Source organism: Dendropsophus ebraccatus, chromosome 2 (genome assembly GCF_027789765.1).
Source record: "Dendropsophus ebraccatus isolate aDenEbr1 chromosome 2, aDenEbr1.pat, whole genome shotgun sequence".
NCBI classification, from domain to species: Eukaryota; Metazoa; Chordata; class Amphibia; order Anura; family Hylidae; genus Dendropsophus; species Dendropsophus ebraccatus.
The window spans coordinates 100,733,785-100,754,769 of record NC_091455.1 but is presented as its reverse complement, the minus strand read 5'-3'; the positions used below and the strand labels follow the sequence as shown (position 1 = coordinate 100,754,769).

At 44.3% G+C, this 20,985-nt stretch overlaps 1 protein-coding gene across 2 annotated transcripts in view; it reads right to left on the bottom strand.

The window, feature by feature from the left end:
• ACD (ACD shelterin complex subunit and telomerase recruitment factor) overlaps window positions 1–20,985 on the bottom strand; it is a 47,387-nt gene that overhangs the window by 13,032 nt on the left and 13,370 nt on the right. For both annotated transcript variants that reach the window (XM_069958076.1, XM_069958077.1), the window contains exons 4-10: window positions 15,385–15,475; window positions 13,140–13,219; window positions 12,015–12,059; window positions 11,107–11,162; window positions 8,711–8,868; window positions 5,403–5,481; window positions 2,501–2,563 (exon numbers count right to left, since the gene is read on the bottom strand). In XM_069958076.1, the coding sequence (XP_069814177.1) occupies window positions 2,501–2,563; window positions 5,403–5,481; window positions 8,711–8,868; window positions 11,107–11,162; window positions 12,015–12,059; window positions 13,140–13,219; window positions 15,385–15,475 (572 nt within the window). The remainder of the gene's footprint in view (window positions 1–2,500; window positions 2,564–5,402; window positions 5,482–8,710; window positions 8,869–11,106; window positions 11,163–12,014; window positions 12,060–13,139; window positions 13,220–15,384; window positions 15,476–20,985) is intronic.

Here is a 20,985-nt window from a genome sequence, read left to right as displayed (position 1 = left end):
TATTTAACTATAAGATACTAGGACTTACTGTATCTATTCATCTATCCATCTCCACTGCTAAAGTTTATTAAAAGTTTAACCATAATTAGTTTAGATGGGAATACCCATTTAGGGTACGTTCACACGTATCTGCGAGTTTTGCAGCTAGATCCTCTTCGGGTCAAGGTCTTGGCAGGCCCCTGTCAATACATACTCGCAGCGGTTTGAAAGACCGCTGCAAATATGTTATGCAGCCGCCCCCTTAACCCCCTCTGCTGCCGCTCGGCTCCCTCACTGTCTGTATATATGTTACCTCTCTCCTTGCCGCACGGAGTCCCGGCAATGTATAAACAGACAGCGCGGGAGCCGAGCGGCAGTAGAAGGTCTTTCAGACCGCTGCAAGTATGTTTTGACAGGGGTCTGCCAGGACCTTGACTCGTAGCGGATCTCGCTGCAAAACTCGCAGCGAGATTTCCTCTGCAAATCGTTACGTGTGAACGTACCCTTAAATTACTTTTCCTATCAGACCAACCATTTAACCATTATAGATCATAAAAAGGGTTCAGAGCTAGATCAGAGCTTGGACTCAATAAAACCCACATAGTTATTTTACCCACTTGCCAGTCTAATATGAAATGGGTTGTAAATAACAGCGAAACACATAGCAGCATGCAGACAACTATACAAGTAATGTGCAGAGCTTATGAAGAGACCTGTCATGCTAACACATGTAATGTACCAAACTGGTTTATTATAGATGTGGTCCAAGATAAATTAAATAAACTCAATGGGGGAGATTTATCAAAGGGTGTAAAATTTAGACTGGTGCAAACTGCCCACAGCAATCAATCACAGCTCCTCTTTCCTTTCAGCAGAGCCTAAAGCTGAGCTTTGATTGGTCTGTGTGGGCAGTTTGCACCAGTCTAAATTTTACACCCCTTAATAAATCTCCACCAATGTAACCAGAGCTCCAGGGCCTGATGGATTACACCCCAGAGTTCTTAGGGAACTCAGTTCTGTAATTTCTCTACCCTTGTATGAAATATTTAGTGATTCTTTGCTGACTGGTATTGTGCCGAGGGACTGGGGTAAGGCAAATGTAGTGCCGATATTCAAAAAGGGCTCTAGGACTTCCCCAGGTTACTATAGACCCGTAAACTTAACCTAATATGTTTCTATGAAGAGGTAAGTAGAACCCTGGACGGCAGCGCGGCTGTGGATATCATGTACCTGGATTTTACAAAAGCGTTTGACACAGTTCCTCATGGGCGTCTGATGGGTAAGTTAAAGTGTATCGGTTTGGAAAGTTTAATGTTTAACTAGATTGAAAACTGGCTTAATAATCGTACCCAGAGAGTGGTGGTCAATGAGTTAGTGGTGGTAATAAGTGGTCAGTGGTGGTAATAAGTGGTGTACCCCAAGGGTCAGTACTGGGCCCCCTTCTGTTTAGCTTGTTTATTAATGATATTGAGAATGGAATTAACAGCAATGTTTCTATCTTTGCAGATGACACCAAGCTTTGTAGTACAGTACAGTCTATGGAAGATGTGCAGATGTTACAGGATGACTTAGACACACTGAGTGTTTGGCCGTCCACTTGGCAAATGAGGTTCAATGTGGATAAATGTAAAGTTATGCACCTGGGTACTAATAACCCGCATGCATCATATGTCCTGGGGGGAGTTACTCTGGGAGAGTCATTGATAGAGTAGGATCTGGGTGTACTTGTAGATAATAGACTACAGAACAGCACACAATGTCAGTCAGCTGCTTCTAAGGCCAGCAGGATATTGTCATGCATTAAAACAGGCATGGACTCACGGGACAGGGATATAATATTTCCGCTTTATAAAGCTTTGGTGCGGCCTCATCTGGAGTATGCCGTCCAGTTTTGGAACCCAATTCATAAAAAGGATGTTCTAGAGCTGGAGAGGGTACAAAGACGGGCAACTAAACTAATAAGGGGAATGGAGCATCTTAGTTATGAGGAGAGATTAAAAGAATTACATTTGTTTAGTCTGGAGAAGAGACGTTTAAGAGGAGATATGAGTAATTTATTTAGATATATAAATGGCCCCTACAAGAAATATGGGGAGAAGATGTTCCAGGTAAAACCTCCTCAAAGGACAAGGCGGCGCTGCCTCCGCCTCGAGAAAAAAGGTTTAATCTCTGGAGGCGAAAAGCCTTCTTTACCATGAGAACTGTGAATCTGTGGAGCAGTCTACCACAGGATCTGGTCACAACAAAAACAGTAGAAGGTTTCCAAACAGGCCTAGACAAGTTCTTAGACCAAAATAACTTAAATGCATATGTATAGAATCTATCATCATCTGTCCCTTTTCCTGTATCCATCCCCTCAGTGGTTGAACTTGATTGACGTGTCTTTTTTCAACCATATTAACTATGTAACTATGTAACTATGTTATTGTGCATGTTGTCAATGCTATAATGAGCCTCCTGAGCACATGGCACAAGGGAGCTACACTAAAGGAGATCACAGTCCTTGGACATTTACACTTACAAGAACTATCTCCTTCAGAAGAATCTGCAAGTTCACTGATGCTCTGACCTTCACAAATGAACTCTGGGAAAAAAAAACATTACACTATCAAAACCTAAAATATGATAAAATTATATATACACATGCACATGTAAGCAGCTATGTTTTTTGGAACCACTGTCATTCGTTCTATAATGAAAAGTTCCAGTAATATACTTTCTGTATCATTAAAGGAGAAGTCAGGTGAAATTTTTTTTTCTATAGTTCCTCCCCACATGTAAAGTTATATAACTTTTAAATGTACACTGGTTTCTGATTCCCCAGCCTTACCCCACTTTTCTCCTTCACTTTCGCTGCCGGAAGTTGTGTAGTTCCTGCTTCATTACTGATGTCACGACGATCTCTGGTCCCTGAGTGCTTCCCTGGGTCGTGACGTGGAGCCGGCAACGTCACGATCCAGGGCGTTCCTCCCTGTGGGCCGGTAACTCCCCTCCTTCTCTGGCACGCCTCCCAGCCAATAATGTCAGGACAGGGGCGTTCTGGAGGCGTTCCTGCATAATCCACCGTGTCCGGAGATGAAGGAGACAGCGGCTGCAGGCGAGTACCCGCTCCTATCCACCCTCCCTCCTCTCTCCCTGTAGCAGCAGAGATCGCTGGACTGTACAGTGGATGTGACACAGACCATAGCTGTATGTGAGCAGAGCGGCTGGCAGTAGCTTGTAGTGCTGGGAATCAGAAACTACCGCACTACAAGTTTCAGCCAGCCGCTCTGCTCCACATACAGCTATGGTCCCAGCAGCAGCCTGTGTCCTATCCTCCTTCCAGCAGCCTGTGTACAGCTGTCCCCTGTCCCGTCCAGCAAGAAGGGGTCACGGCTGGGTTATACAGCGATGCGTTCATTGCTGCTGCTACAGAGAGAGCGGAGGGAGAAGGGAGGGGGTGGACAGGAGCGAGTACTCGGCTGTAGCCTCTATCTCCTTCATCTCCGGACACTCACTCACTCACTCCGCTCTCTCCCCTCCTCTCACCCTGTAGCAGTAGTAGAGAACGCAGCGCTGTATAACCCAGCCGTGACCCCTTCTTGCTGGACGGGACAGGCTGCTAGATGGAGGATGGGGACACAGGCTGCTGCTGCTGTATCTGGAGCAGAGCGGATGGCAGGAGCTTGTAGTGCTGGGAATCAGAAATCAGCCGAAGTATGCCCGCACTACAAGTTTCAGCCAGCCGCTCTACACCCCAGGCTCTCTCTCCTGTATACAGCTTGTAGACTGTATGCACGCTGGAGGGGAGGGGAAAACAGAGGGGGCGTTACAGGGGGAAGGCAGTCGTGCCGAGGGGGCTTCAGGGAGTTGTAGTAGAAGGGCTGAGTCTGTGTTCTGACTAAACCGGAAGTGAAGAGGAGCATCAGGCTTGTGAAAATGACTGATCTGTGTGGACAAGAAGGCCAATTCTGGTGGAATAGCTTCACATGGGTGTGGGAAGTAGTATCCCAGATGCAAAAGCTATTTTTTTTTTTTTTGTCATGTGGCCGGACTTCTCCTTTAATGACGCTTTAATACTTCTGTATCATTAATGACGCTTGCTTTCATTAAATAGGACCCTTATTTACTTTCAGAGGATGACATGGACACCAGTGCAGGGCTTATTTGTTACAGTACAGATATCAGTTTTGTCTTTCAACTAGCAGTGCAGTGGTGTGGTGGTCTCAGCACTGAACCCCCAAATGCTCAAAAATGTTGACACCTGTGTGTCATGTGCAAAGTTTTTCACAAAACTTCCCGCCTGGCTGCCTTCAGCATCCGAACCACCTCCAAATGCAAGCGCTTGAAAAGGGGCTGGGGGTATATACTGTCTTTTTAGGTGGGCATGGCATTATCTGGCATTGCATTTATCTTTAAGTTCAGGCTGAGTAGGCCAATGCACTGATGCTTTGTAAACCACCATATTTTGTTTATCTATTTTTATGTTTTCATTTCTAGTTAAAAAAAAATCTACTAAAAAAAAAAATCGAGAAAACCAAAACCAACTAATAAATGTATTTAGAATGCACAATGGAAAATGACATGTTCCTGCTACAAAGAGTGCATCCTAACCTAAATTTTATAACCATTAAATTAACAGAAAAATAATGCAGGATGGGTTCCTAAGAATAAAACCGTGCATGGTAATACTTGTAGGGTCTGTTGATAAGTTAAGCCCCTATTACATGGGGCGATGCAGAGGGAGCAAGTGAGCGATGACCTGTCAGGTCAGCGCTTGCTTGTTCCCTGTTCCCTGCTATTACATGTGTTGGCAGCGAGGAGGTAAGAGCCAGGGGGACACGGGGGGGGGGCTGCTCTGGTGATCGCTAGATCGTCCGGGCAGCCCATAGAAGATAGCGGCTGTCTGCTGCTGCCGCTTCTATTCCACGGAACAACAGCAGCAGATCGCTGCTATCGCGATCATTGATTTTTCAACATATTGAAAGACAACGTTCAGTTGACATCGTGCATGTCGGCTGATCGTTGTCTTTTATTACACAAAGCGATTAACTGCCGCAACGGTCTGTATCGGCCGGATACAGCCGATAATCGCTTTGTGTAGTAGGGCCTTTACAGATTATGTGATGTGGTGATTGGGTGTATGTAGTGCATTTGGTGGTTTTCAAAAAACCTGCAATGAAACTGTAATTGCACTAGTGTTATGATGTTATGAAAGAAAATGATGCAGTGCAATAAGAGCTGTTGCAACGGACCTATGGGCCACCTGGACGATCTAAAGATAATTTGGACAGCCACGGGGAACAAGGAGCAAGCGGGTGCTGACCTGTCAGGTTGGTGTTTGCTTGCTCCTTTACCACCTCCCTGTATAATAGGTCCTTTAGAAACATGAAATTCTCCTGGCTGCACTGACTGCTTCCACTGCGTATAAGAGTGACACATACCTGTTATCTGCTCCAGAACTGCTTCCTCATGTGGAGGGATAAGAAGCAAATCTATAGGGATGACAAATTTTTCTGCATTCTAAAGGAAAAAAAATAAAAAATATATATAAGATATATATATTGCAAAAACAAGACATGTGATTTCCCTAAAGGCAAATTAGACTGTATACACACAAAAAAAATATATGTAGATGTTTTTTTTTTTTTTTTTTTTTCTTTAAGTGAACCTGAACCACTGTTCTGACTTTTAAATGGGCACTTGGGTTACTTTGATATTTTGATATGTCCTAGAGACACGTCAAAAGTTCTAATCAGTCTGGGTGTTCAGACCCCCACCAATCATTAGATAGAACCAGGTGAAATGCTCAGCTACGCACTTCACTCTCAGAGTGCATTTTCCATGTAGCTATAGGAAACGGTCTCCTCAAACACTGTTTTATGTGATTATACTCACCAGAGAGATTTTCTACTGGTTTGTTATATACCAATTCTTTTGATCACTTATATTGACTCATATTATATTGACCCACTTATATTGACCTGCTCCTTGTTTATAGTATGTTCCTGGCTTTGGCTTCAAAAATCTGTCAGATAAATTTCTCTGTGTAAACGCACCAAAACCCTGACCAATCAAAACTTTTGACATGTTAATAGTTTTTTAAAGTGAACGGGGTCACATTAAAATATTTGTAGAATAATGGTGGATCACACGTAGGCGCCAAAACCCTTTTTGAAAGCCAGGTTCAGATTTCCCAATTCAGAAGACGTTGTCAGGCTCTTTGCAGATTAATATTCTTCTTTATTGAAGCTTGTGGTTTGGTAGTTGAAGCCAGCACTCCAGGACGTATTTGTGGCAGATTAAACGTAACTTTTATTCACACATTAAAAACTTGCAGAATGCATGACTTACGCGTTTCGCGCAGTAGCGCTTAATCATGTTCTTGACCATGATTAAGCGCTACTGCGCGAAACGTGTAGGTCGAGTCATGCATTCCGCAAGTTTTTGCACAAAATATCCCGTGTAACAGAAGGCAACGATCAGCCGACATGAACAATGTTAGCTGATTGTTGCAGTCGTTTGTCTTTCAACATGTTAAAAGACAAACGACTCATATAGCAACGATCTTCTGCTGTCACTCTGTGGAATAGGATTAGCAGCAGCAGACTGCTGCTATATGCTGTGGGCTGCCCGGATAATCTAGCGATCACCCGGGCAGCCCCGCCTGCAGCTCCCCACGGCCCCCCTTCTCAGACTCACCCGCTCGCTGCTGCCCCTTGTAATGGCGGCAGAAGCGAGCAGGAAACGTTTGCTTGTTTGCTCCTCCAGTCGCCCCGTGGAATACAGCCTTCAGTCTTTCTTCTGATACTACAGCATAGAAAATAAAGTGTACAGTTAGAGCCCTATTACACCGTGCGATTACCAGCCATTCAGGCCGATAATCATTTGGTGTAATAGCACAATGTTGGTCGATCGTGGTCTTTCAACAGGTTGAAAAGTTCTGATCACTCCATGCAGTAGAATCAGCAGCAGCAGACCACCGTTCTCCTCAATGTGCATCCCAGACGAGCCCTCCCTCTGCGCACCCCCTGCTCCCGGTCTGTGCATGTAATAGCATAGGCAGGGAGCCAGGAATGAGGAGGAAGCGGGCGCTGATCTGGCAGGTCGGCACTCGCTTAATCCTCTTAATTGTGCCCTTAAAGTGACACTGTCACCTCCTTTGTGCATTTTGACATCTCTACACAGGTGTAATGGGTAAATTTAGCGGTTTTCATACCTTATTTTATATCAAACGTCATGGTGCTTGTTCAAGTAAAAAGTCATCTTTTATCAACTGCAGATTGAGTTAAGTGGGCGGGGCCTCGCGGCATTCGCACCACTTAGCCCTGCCCACAACACCACAGTTGGCCCCGCCCCCTCGATGGCCATTGGAAGAGGCTGGCCGTAAGGTCTAGACCCCACCCCCTTTACGACGGCCAACCAATGGGCATCAAGGGGGCGGGGCCAACGACACCGTTGTGGGCGGGGATAAGTGGCACTAATGTCGCGAGGCCACGCCCACTTAATACAATCTGCAGTTGATAAAAGCACTTTTTACTTGAACAAGCACCATGACGTATGATATGAAATAAGGTATGAAAACCGCTAAATTTACCCATTACACCTGTGTAGAGATGTCAGAATGCACAAAGGGGGTGACAGTGTCACTTTAAACATGGAGTCTATGTTGCAAGGTTCCTATTCATTATAATTAGAGCATCTGAAGAATGTTCCTGTGTTGAGTATGACAGCCTAGTAAATTCTGTGCTCTGTTGTCTTAATTTTGTGAGCAAAAACAGACACTGGGCAAGTCCATGTTGCAGTAGATGGGAAGAAAGAGCAGTTACAGAGATGTACTATGGAATTAGATATCTTGGCAGCTCATACATCACACACATAAATCAGTAAAACTGGAGGTATGTTGTGTTAATGACAACTTAGGCTGCGTTCACAGGTCCATGATATATGGTCCGTATGCTGGATGTATATCACAGACTGAACTCTATGGGACTCCCTGCATCATAATTTATCATGATGCAGTGAGTTCCAAAACAGCTAGAGCAGTATGCTGCTAAATTGATATGGCTGAGTCAGTACAGTAGTACAAATATATGAAAGAAAAAAGCAATAAGCGCTGCATATGCAGGAAAATTAACTCTGAGGGAGCCACAAACACAAGTACACAGTATGCACGCTCACCTGGTGTGGTCGTACTGAATTAGGCACCACACTATTCAGAGCTTGAAATTGCAGTGGGATTGCAGCCCACCACCTTCCGGTAACTAAGCCAGGAGTTCCGTCAGCAGAATTAGCACAAAGAAAAAGGGATAAATGCCTGATGAAGAGGAGGGTGGCCTCCTCGAAACGTGTAGCTGAATGTAAATAAAGAACTTCTTTCACCAGAACATGGAGTCAGTGTCCGGTAACATTGAGGAGACCCAGTGATCCAGACATCAGACTCCTGGTCCAGACGGATTGCGCCAAGGAAGCCACCGCTTTTATCCCTTTTTCTTTGTGCTAAGTACAGTAGTATAGAGCTTTAAGTGTTCTGGAGCTCACTGTATCATAATGAATTATGATGCAGAAAGTCCCATAGAGTTCAGTCCGTCATATACATCCAACATACAGACCATATATCATGGACCTGTGAAGGCAACCTTATATTCTGTGTGTGAAGGGAAGGGACACACATTTATTTTCTTTGATTTTATGTATGGATACAATTTGGAGAACTATGTTGCAGTTCAGTTCCTCTCCATATTAGATATACCTGGTTTCTTCTTCTCTCTGTGCTCCATAAAGTTCCGCCCTGTGGTGAATTGTGTTGGGTAACAAATGGGTCAAGCTCAAGGCACTGTTCAGCAACAGATTTCAAAGCACTGAATTTCTCTTCACTTGCAATCATCAATAACTGGGTAAGAGACACATCTAATAAAATGAAAGACAAACAAGTAAAATAAGGAAAGGTTCATGTAGGGGTGGGCGATAAATGGCCATTTCAAGCACATGCAATTCTGCATATAGGCAAAATGTATACATCTGTTCTGTCAGTTTAAAGATCACATGCAGTGGTGGATACTTACATCCGTGCTGCTTGTGATCTTGCATCCAGTTCTCCTGTCTTCTGGCAGCCGACTGTATGTTCAGGTCTCGTCTCCTCTGGCTGTCAATAATTCTAGACGAGGCAGAGCAAGAAGTTACAGCCGGTGCCCTGAGTATGGAAGACCTGGATCCTGGATCACCAGAACAGCGGATGTAAGTATGCATTGCTGCTTGTGATCTTTAAACTGACAGCGTCTGTTTTATTTTATCGTTATTGGCCACACATAACCCTGTTTACACAGGACAATGTGTGTCCGGCAACAATAAATTTTAAAGTGACACTGTCACCCCCTTTTTGCATTTTGACTACTCTCTACAGGTGTAAAGGGTAAATGTTACAGCTTTCATTACTTATTTTATATCACACCTCATGGTGCTTGTTCTGGTAAAAAGTTTTTATCACCTGTGGATTGGTATATGTGGGCGGGGCCTCGTGGCCTATGTGCCACATCGCCCTGCCCTATCCATGACGTCATTGTCGCATAGGCCCGCCCCCTCAGCAGCCATTGGAAGGGCCAGCCTAAAGCTCTAGGCCCCACCCCCTAGATTGTCCCACACCAATAATCATGGAGGGGGTGGAGCCTATGTGGTAATGACGTCAAGGATGGGGCGGGGCTAAGTGATGCTAGGGGCGGAGTGATGTGGCACATAGGCCGCGAGGCCCCGTCCACATATACCAATCCACAGGTGATAAAAACAACTTTTTATCAGAACAAGCACCATGAGGTATAATATAAAATAAGTAATGAAAGCTGTAACATTTACCCTTTACACCTGTGGAGAGCAGTCAAAATGCAAATGGGGGGTGACAGTGTCATTTTAAAGCCTGCTCTAAAGCTCTGATCGGCCGAGGAACGAGCGTTTTCCCCTTAGCAGATCAGCGTCACTTTACATGGACTGGGTTTCTAGCAATGCTCCTAGCCAATAATTGGCCTGTGTAAAAGGCCCTTAAGCAGTATAGACCTTGCAGGGAGCCTGTTAACCCCTTTAGTGCTTGTTGCATTTGAGTCTAAAGCACAGTGCAGATGAAAGTGAAAAGTGCAGATCATCTATCGGAGTATTACCCTCAATGCTTCTCATATACAATCTGGGGATAGGTCGGGTTACTAGCTCTGTTTAGTGGTAAACCTATTAGATCACAGGAAGACCACAAGATGCTTGCCACTGAGGACAGACGTAGACTATTTGCATAAATCCACTGAGAAATATTATGAGCTTGCACCAGTGTCCATGAAAGTATGCAGTCAGACCCATGAGCTAGGATGGTCGACATGAGGAATCTAGGCATACGGAGTGCAGCTCGGAGGTGCAACAAGCTGAACAAAATGTATAACGAATCCACAAATAGCCTATCCACAAGAAAGAAAAATAGCTTGCACTCACCGGTTCTGCTGCAACTCAGTCCGTTTATTCAGTCCAACATACAGCTTGTGTGGGGAGGGGAAGCGAGTGCCTTTGACGCTCCTGCTCTCACTTCCCCTCCCCACACAAGCTGTATGTGTGATCGAATAAACTGACTGCGTTGCAGGAGAACCAGTGGGTGCAAGCTCTTTTTCTTTCTTATGGATAGGCTATTTGTATGCTTTCCATCCTTCCACCTCATTAAAGAGTTTTCCCACAATCCACATTTATCCTCTATCTATAGAATAGGTAAAAAATGCCTGATTGCTGGTGTCCCCACACCTAGGAAGCAACCACTAAAATAGGGGTTCCCCAAATCCTTTACTGCATGTAAGAGAGGGTTCTCCCAACCTAACTGTAAAATGCTCCTATCTAGTCATGTATAGAGGAGGCTACTCTTTCTGCATCTGAAGCTACAATTATGAACCTAGACATTCTGGGAAACCTAAGATTGTTGGGCACCTATATGAAGTTACTGTTACATTATTGTTCCTTCAGGGGTTGTCACCAAGTTTTCCAAGGTTCTTAAGTTTTTGTCACCCATATTGCTGCCGAAGCTTTCTCACAAATAGATAAAGAAACAGTGGAATGGAATGGAATATGTACACGTTCTGTAGCATTATGTACATTTCTGAAGGGGTAACTTTGCAGCATGATACTGACCAGATAAGTTCATGTCATGTGAAGACTCTTCTGCTTCAAGTTCCGTAATGTAGTTCCTGTAAGAAAAGTTAGGAAAATACAGAAACTGGCTGTGTCAATAAAGGTGCCCATACACCTTAGATTCAAGTTGATTAAAGTGGATGACTGCAACCATAGTGATTTATCAATGGGGGAAATTTAACAGAAAATGATTGTTTTGGCTGACCAATGACTGGACAAAGACTGTTACCATCTAAAAAGAGAATCAGAAAATAAGGCAAAGAGAAAAGATTGTTCATGAATAAGAGATCTTTCATTCAAAAATCAATCTATTGGGAAATAATTTTCCCAGAAATATTGTTTATTCTTTGTCTGGTGTCACTGATTGCATGTGGCCTGTGTGAACAACTTTAATGGACTAATATGGACTAACCCACCTTTACCTAAAGCGTATGGCCACCTTAAGGCTGGGTTCACACTAGCATAATATGGGATTTATGCATCCATATTAAGGCCACATGTCTCCATCGTAGGTCAGCTTGGGTCATCTCACCTGCAGTCAGGCTGGGACTTGTGGCCACAACACAAAAATGCAACTGTTTATTATCCATCAAAATGTAGTAGGGAAATGAAGTGGGAAGGAGATGTGCGAAAGTGGAATACAATGAAAGTGAGGTGATGTAGTCTAGAAGCAAATGGAGAAAAAAAAAACGCCAGCGGTATGGAAAGCGGGACTGTCAGATAAGCCACAGAACATCAAAAGGTATCACATATAACTATTTTACACCTTTAAAATAAATGATGAAGAATTTTGCATTATAGATAATATTTATAGGTTATGGCAAGTTGTCAGTTTCCTGTGAAAACAAGCTATTAAATGTCAGTCATTACATTCAGACTGGGGACGTGAAATAAAAGCTAAAACTTACTGCCACAATGCCTTGATTTTCTTTCTCACTCCTGGCTCCACGTTACTGAAATGATACAGTATATAACCATTATTGTTTAGAATAAACAGAGGCTTCACTTCAATATCTTAGTATATACTGTATAAGGAATCCATACAACACTAAAGGCCATCCAATGGGATGTCAATAAGTCTGTAGTAAGAGAAAAGTTGTCTCATTATAGATACTCACTATCAGCCTTGGATCATGCTGGCTGTTTGTAAAATTATAAAATCCTGTTTTACTTGTAAGCCCAAAAGTCAGAGGTAGTGCTGAACTACAGCATTCACGCCTTCACCCTTTCAGCCCTGTATGATGTAAAGGGTTTGGCTTCTGGCACTGAGCCTTGTACATTAATCATGCAAGGCAGGGAGATGTGGGGGATAGAAGAGGGAGCAAGCATGCTGCGGCTCAGCATGTCCTCTGCCTCTTGAGCTTAGAAGGAAAACATCTTTGTCTAACTATGCTATCAGTGTGTATCATTATGCTAACCCCATATACCCACACACACACACTGGTTGCTACAATAAAGTGGCAGTGGTGATAGGAAAGTGCTGTTGCATTTCAACTAGATTAGGCACCAGTTTTTACAGCCTACAACTATCCATGCACCTGTTGCATGCAGCAGTGAGGAGCCTGTAACAGCTGAAGTTAAACTGCACTTTCCCAGCACAGCAGCACACTTTATTCTGACAACCAGCAGTAGTCACAGCAATCTGGGGTCATGTTCACACACCGTACTATCTTTGAAAAGATGCCATTCTTTTCATGCTGTAATGAAATGCATTGAAGTCAATGGAACAACAGCCGTTGTTTTCACACACTGTATTGGACAACAGACGATGTTTGGAGCTAAAAATTCAGCAAACCAGTCTTCACTTTGCACCTCTGTAATGAAGATGGCTTTGCCAGAGAATGAACAGATAAGTAGTAAGGGGGAGGGAGATCTTGGAAACAACTTTTTGAGTACGGAAAGCATTTTTTTTTTGCCTATAAAACCTATTATAGAGTTTCTTAACTTAATCGCTTGTACTATTGATTTATGCAATAAAAAAAATAAATTCCACTTAGAGTTACACTTTAAACAGAATATGGTTCACTATTTACCAGTTAAGTAAGTCCACCGTGTTCGTCTCCATGGGTAGGACATTGAAATGGTCTACAGTTAGGTAAAATTCACATCTACTCTAAAATAGAAAGAAAAAACACAAATGATAACAATGAACAGAGTGACAGTGTGCACACAGTACAAACTTGATGCATAGTTTTACATTTACATAAAAAAAACTATCCTTTTTAATAAAACTACAGATGTTTAACAAGAAGAAAATACAAGCTGAAGCAAAGTGGGTCTTTTCCTTATCCTAAGGGTCCTTTACATTCAGTGATATTCGGCTTCAAATGAGCACCGATCAGGTCACTAAGCATTACAATTACACAATACTGGCAATAGTCAAAAGATGACTCCTAAGTTAAAGGGGTTGTCCGGGCAAAAAAAAAATGGCCATTTGGCATATGTTTTGGAATTGCCCACGTATAAGCTCTCTTTGGAGTGATGTTGTACATCTTTTAGTACAGGTGCGTAACCTCCCAGTGGCGTTGGACCGACAGGGTGTGTCCCTAGAATTCTAGATGAGAAACAATTATATTCCTCTGGGAATCTATTTTTTGCTAGAAAGGCCATTTGCTATCTGTTGGATGGACCTTAGCAGCCCTATGTTGATGAAATAGAAGTTTTTAGTGAATACTGCCTTATCCTACATATCTAGTTTATGAGCATAGAGTGTGTCTGGCCAAGTTCAACAAGGTACAGGGCCCATGGCCCCAATCCACACTGCCAAATTATTCAGCTAATAGATAAACAAGGTTGTGTGAATCCTTAAAATATCACACATATATAAAGAAGCTTTCAGTTCTTTCCCCCCCCCCCCCCCCCCAATAGGAGAGAACTACGGTGTCCCTCACCGTCTTGTAATCATTGTATTGCATATGTCCTTCTACAGCTGTTATGGGGTGGCTCCAGGTGTGGGATCAATACAATGTGACCCAAATATACATCGGAAAATGCTATTGATAAAGGTTTGTTCTTTAGGGTGTGTATTGTTTATTTTTTATGAGACATCGCCAATACCTGCTCCTGTACGGGCTATGATTATGTCACAATGTACCACAAAATGTAGAATTTCTGTTTGTAATGCATTATTATAAGATATTGAGTGTTGATTGAAGATTAAAAGTAATGTCATAATACTTCTTAATAAAACAAGTTAAAAAAAAAAACCTAGGTAGTACAAGGTAATGCAAACATAACAAAAAAGCGCAACTCACTGCTCCGACTCTCCTGCATCTCCCAGTTTCTGTGACGCCGCAATACTGCAGAAACTGCCCCGTGATCACCGGAACTGGGAGATGTAGACCAGTGGGAAACAGGAAGCAGCAGTTGTGAAGGGTCGGGACAGGTGAGTGGCACTTGTTTGTAATGGCTACACTATCCCCTGCTGCCCAGCATTTTTTTTTTTTTTATTTTGCCCAGACAACCACTTTAAGTAAAGCAAAGCTTCCACTGCAATGCTGTTTCTGCAACTCCCATATACTTTTATGTGGGTTACAGAAGCAATGTAAAAATGTCTGCTTTACTGTTTTCTGCATCCTGGCCATCTCCCACCACTGCAACTAGGCCAAGCAGGCTCCCCAGTTTTATAGATGCAAGTACCAAAAGATAGACAGAGACAATAACAGCACAGTGAAAAAACAAACAAACTGTGACTATGCTTTTGTTTCTGGCAGTATTAAAAGGGCTTATCCAGGACTGGAGGGGGAGCTAATTTCTTTGAAAAACAGCACACCACTATGCCCAGGTTGTGTGTGGCATTACAATTGAGCTCCATTCAAATCAATAAAACATAGCACAGAAGTGGTGCAGTTTCTGTGCTGCTCCATCTTTTACCTTGGCAATGGGCTGGCAAGGAACCATTTTAGGTTTGTTTTTATAGCATGTATATAAATTTTCTAAAAGGTTACAGAGCAGTGTAGTTTTCAAGCAGTACATAAAATGATGTAGGCATGGATACTACTGATCCCTGTCTCCTGAGTCATGCTGCGATCTCGCATATTCATTTACGCAACAATAACAAAGAAACAAGTGAAAAGAAAAATGGCTGATCAGCTCAAAATGGTAAAGATGACCACTGGGAGCCCCATGGAGAATGACAACAGTATTTGGAAGCCTCATTAGGAATTAATGGGGCGGTGTAAGAACTAAACTCTTACTATTTTGTGGATGAGGGATAACCTTTGGAGTCTGGAATATCCCTATAAATAAATGTCATATCGGCATAACCCACGCACTTACCAGATCTTCAGCTGCAGCAAAACACACAGAGAATTTCTTCACAATGATAATCTTATTCTTGATAGCTGCTAAGGTAAAATGTTCATCTTCCCTTAAAAAAATAAATAAATAAATAATTTATATATATATATATATATATATATATATATACACCAACAAAACACAACAATCACTGAACTCAGGGAGAACAGTGAAAAATTCCAATGGAGTACTCATTTACGAGTCTCCATTGATTGTCCCATACAACATTTAAATATGCAAAAAAGGGGTCCGTGGAGCCTCAGTTACGAGTCTCAAAACACGGGAATAGCCAGATATCCCTCTCTCCAGAGAAGGAAGCCCATTGCCAAGGGGTGCCTCCTAGTGGGGAGAGCACCAAACCACCCTGATACGTAGTCCCTCAGGTCCTCACTCTGTTGCGAGCTTTAGGACCTAAATAGGGAAACACCAGGGTGGCCCCTGTGAGTTAAAGTCTAACTCTGTGGCAAGTATAACGACATAAGACAAGGGTTACCAAGGCTAGGCATCCATCCACAGACTGCAGTTTCGGGGTATTTGCCCCTCGTCAGTGTGGAGCAGGATTCTGGCTACTGGGGCAATGATAAATAGACCAACAAAACACAACAATCACTGAACTCAGGGAGAACAGTGAAAAATTCCAATGGAGTACCCATTTACGAGTCTCCATTGATTGTCCCATACAAAATTTAAATATGCAAAAAAGGGGTCCGTGGAGCCTCAGTTACGAGTCTCAAAACACGGGAATAGCCAGATATCCCTCTCTCCAGAGAAGGAAGCCCACCGCCAAGGGGCGCCTCCCAGTGGGGAGAGCACCAAACCACCCTGATACATAGTCCCTCATAGTGTTGCACGATGCACCGAAATATCGATACTACTATCGATATTCCGGGCCGAAAAACAGTTCGATACCAGGATTTCCTGGTATCGAAACTTTATGTTAAACTGCGCTATTATGCAGTTTAACATAAAGTATAGCGCAGAGAACACGGCCGGCAGCTATATGAGCGCCGGCCGTGTTCTCTGTGTGCCGCCCCCTGCTCCCACCTGTCACCTCCTCAGCGCGCACCCTCTTCCCCCGTCGGCGCCAAATTCAAATAGCCAGCACATAGCTATTGCTAGTGCCGGCTATGTAACTATATAGATGCCGCTGTCACACTGACAGCGGCATTACCCCCCTCCTGAGCCCGCTCCATATACAGCGGGGGTCGGCTACTGTGTGTAGCAGACCCTTGCTGCTAAGGACTGCGGGCAGAGCAGGGTCACGGGCTGGAGAGGGAGAGCGGTGTCCGGGAGAGGAGAAGGCTGGAGCAGGGGTCGGCAGGAGATGCAGCCACTACATCTGTACCGGACTATGAGGTGGTGGGGGCGGCAGGAGTGTGAGGAGGCGGGAGGCCGGGGCCGGCAGGAGACTCCGGAGCAGACACAATGTGGGGGGTTTACAGTCGGCCTGACTCTGACTAGGGAGAGGGAAGGGGGCTGTAACCTGCAGATCACAGACAAATCCAGGTCACCGGTAAGCATGCCCTGACACCAGGAATAGTAAAACTACAGCCCCCATCATCCCCGCTGCTGGCTGGTGTGTGTTATATGGCTACAACCCCCATCATCCCCCCTGCTGGCTGGTGTGTGTTATATGGCTACAACCCCCATCATCCCCCCTGCTGGCTGGTGTCTTATATGGCTACAACCCCCATCATCCCCCCTGCTGGCTGGTGTGTTATATGGCTACAACCCCCATCATCCCCCCTGCTGGCTGGTGTGTTATATGGCTACAGCCCCCATCATCCCCCCTGCTGGCTGGTGTGTGTTATATGGCTACAGCCCCCATCATCCCCCCTGCTGGCTGGTGTGTGTTATATGGCTACAACCCCCATCATCCCCCCTGCTGGCTGGTGTGTTATATGGCTACAACCCCCATCATCCCCCCTGCTGGCTGGTGTGTTATATGGCTACAACCCCCATCATCCCCCCTGCTGGCTGGTGTGTGTTATATGGCTACAACCCCCATCATCCCCCCTGCTGGCTGGTGTGTTATATGGCTACAACCCCCATCATCCCCCCTGCTGGCTGGTGTGTTATATGGCTACAACCCCCATCATCCCCCCTGCTGGCTGGTGTGTTATATGGCTACAACCCCCATCATCCCCCCTGCTGGCTGGTGTGTTATATGGCTACAACCCCCATCATCCCCCTGCTGGCTGGTGTGTTATATGGCTACAACCCCCATCATCCCCCCGGCTGGCTGGTGTGTGTTATATGGCTACAACCCCCATCATCCCCCCTGCTGGCTGGTGTGTGTTATATGGCTACAACCCCCATCATCCCCCCTGCTGGCTGGTGTGTGTTATATGGCTACAACCCCCATCATCCCCCCTGCTGGCTGGTGTGTTATATGGCTACAACCCCCATCATCCCCCCTGCTGGCTGGTGTGTTATATGGCTACAACCCCCATCATCCCCCCTGCTGGCTGGTGTGTTATATGGCTACAACCCCCATCATCCCCCCTGCTGGCTGGTGTGTTATATGGCTACAACCCCCATCATCCCCCTGCTGGCTGGTGTGTTATATGGCTACAACCCCCATCATCCCCCCTGCTGGCTGGTGTCTGTTATATGGCTACAACCCCCATCATCCCCCCTGCTGGCTGGTGTCTGTTATATGGCTACAACCCCCATCACCCTCTGATTGTTAAAGTGTTACATGACTACAACCCCCATCCTCCCCGATAGCAGTTGTGTGTTACATGACTACAACCCCCATCCTCCCACCTGATAGCAGTTGTGTGTTACATGACTACAATCCCCATCCCTGGCAGCTGAAGTGTTATTGCCCATACTACCCTTCACTTTCCTGATCACGCACGGTAAACCGAGCAAGTGCAGAAACCACCCAATTCAGTACCCCATAAAAAGATGGTACTAAATAAAACTACAGATCACAGCGCAAAAAATGACCCTCACCCCCCAGCCAGACAGGCGGAGAGATAAAAAAAGTGAGTCACAGTTGGGCAAGTTTTTATTTATTTTAAATAATGGGGACTTTATTTTTAAAGTAATAAAATTAGGGAACATAAATTGGTTCGTACTGACCTGAACCTGGGGGAGGGGGTCATTTCTATTTTATGTTTGTTTTTTTTTTTTTTTTTTCTTAAATATAATTTTTTAAGTACCGAATTGGTATCGAGCATTGAAAAAAAAAAGTTGGTATCGGTATCGAACTCAAAATTCTGGTATCGTGACATCACTAGTCCCTCAGGTCCTCACTCTGTTTTGAGCTTTAGGACCTAAATAGGGAAACACCAGGGTGGCCCCTGTGAGTCAAAGTCTAACTCTGTGGCGAGTATAACGACATAAGACAAGGGTTACCAAGGCTAGGCATCCATCCACAGACTGCAGTTTCGGTGTATTTGCCCCTCGTCACTGTGGAGCAGGATTCTGGCTACTGGGGCAATGATAAATAGACCAACAAAACACAACAATCACTGAACTCAGGGAGAACAGTGAAAAATTCCAATGGAGTACCCATTTACGAGTCTCCATTGATTGTCCCATACAAAATTTAAATATGCAAAAAAGGGGTCCGTGGAGCCTCAGTTACGAGTCTCAAAACACGGGAATAGCCAGATATCCCTCTCTCCAGAGAAGGAAGCCCATTGCCAAGGGGTGCCTCCTAGTGGGGAGAGCACCAAACCTTCTCTGGAGAGAGGGATATCTGGCTATTCCCGTGTTTTGAGACTCGTAACTGAGGCTCCACGGACCCCTTTTTTGCATATATATATATATATATATATATATCGTTTTGCTGTGCTGTACACATTTTTGTGTGGATAAATAAAACGTTTTTCTCACTGAACGGAAGACTTGTGTGCCGTGGAAATTTGCATTGAGAGCTTATACCTTTCCTTACTAGAGATCACTGGAGTCTTAGCACTCAGACTACCACTGTAAAAGTCATGGCATGTCAAAAGTTTTAAAAAATTACCGCTGGGGCACCCTGAAATCTCAATTAATTCTCTACAGAGATGCCACATCTGTTTATGCTTGAAGGGGAACTCCAGGTAGAGGTTTAAAAAAATGAAACTTCTGCAGAAGCATAAAGCATTACTTAGCTATCTTAGCTATCTTACTTAGCTATCTACCAAAAATCCATTTGTTTTGGGGGGTTTTGTTCTGTTTTCTGTTTCTGCACTTCCTGGTTTATCAGTTGTACACAGTACTACAGGTTCCAGAATGCATTGCTTTCACAGTCCTCCACCCTGCCTATTCCCCGCCCAAAGCTGTTGCAGAACATCTAGGCTGTGTTCACACATTGCAATTTCATTGTGTTACTGAATTATTTGCAGTAATTTATGATTTTATTGTGGTCCCACCCACACAACACGCTGTATTCTCTACCTGTAACACCACACAGCACGCTGTATTCTCTACCTGTAACACCACACAGCACGCTGTATTCTCTACCTGTAACACCACACAGCACGCTGTATTCTCTATCTGTAACACCACACAGCACGCTGTATTCTCTACCTGTAACACCACACAGCACGCTGTATTCTCTACCTGTAACACCACACAGCACGCTGTATTCTCTACCTGTAACACCACACAGCACGCTGTATTCTCTACCTGTAACACCACACAGCACTGTATTCTCTACCTGTAACACCACACAGCACGCTGTATTCTCTACCTGTAACACCACACAGCACACTGTATTCTCTACCTGTAACACCACACAGCATACTGTATTCTCTACCTGTAACACCACACAGCACACTGTATTCTCTACCTGTAACACCACACAGCATACTGTATTCTCTACCTGTAACACCACACAGCACTGTATTCTCTACCTGTAACACCACACAGCACCCTGTATTCTCTACCTGTAACACCACACAGCACGCTGTATTCTCTACCTGTAACACTGATATTGGAATAAAGTAAAAAACTTTTTGAATTTTTTTTTTCTTTTCATTTCCACGCACATATTATGATCATTTGTTATCTTTGAAGTTGAGCCCCACAATAAGGCTCTGATTCTCTCTGCCATTTAGCATCATTTACTTGTGTTACTGCATCATTTTTGTGAATAGGCTGCAGTACTGCAATGACACTCCAACATGTGTGAACACAGCCCTAACCTCACTGCAAAATTAGAGAAATCAGTGCAACACCTGCTTCTGGCCGGTCAGAGATGGTGAATCAATCAGCCAAGCCTCCTGGGACATCACGCCCTGCCCCCTGTCTGCACCATCAGCCTGATATCAGCAAACACACACAATGTGAGACAGAGGCATGGAAGATTTGTCTCCTAAAGTGGTAGAGCAGCGGGAGCCGGAGACAATGTGAATTGGCACAGGGGCCATTTTCACTTCCTGGATTTTTATCAGCTACCAGTGTGGCAGAACCGTACAGATATGGTAATACATTGTATGGACACATCTATATAACTTTTAATGTACTTTTAATAGAAAACAAGTTTTTCTTATCCGGAGTTCCCCTTTAAAGAGAAACTATCAGCAGGTTAGACAAATCTAACCCGCTGATAGGTCCCTATTGTGTAGACGGCGCTGAGGG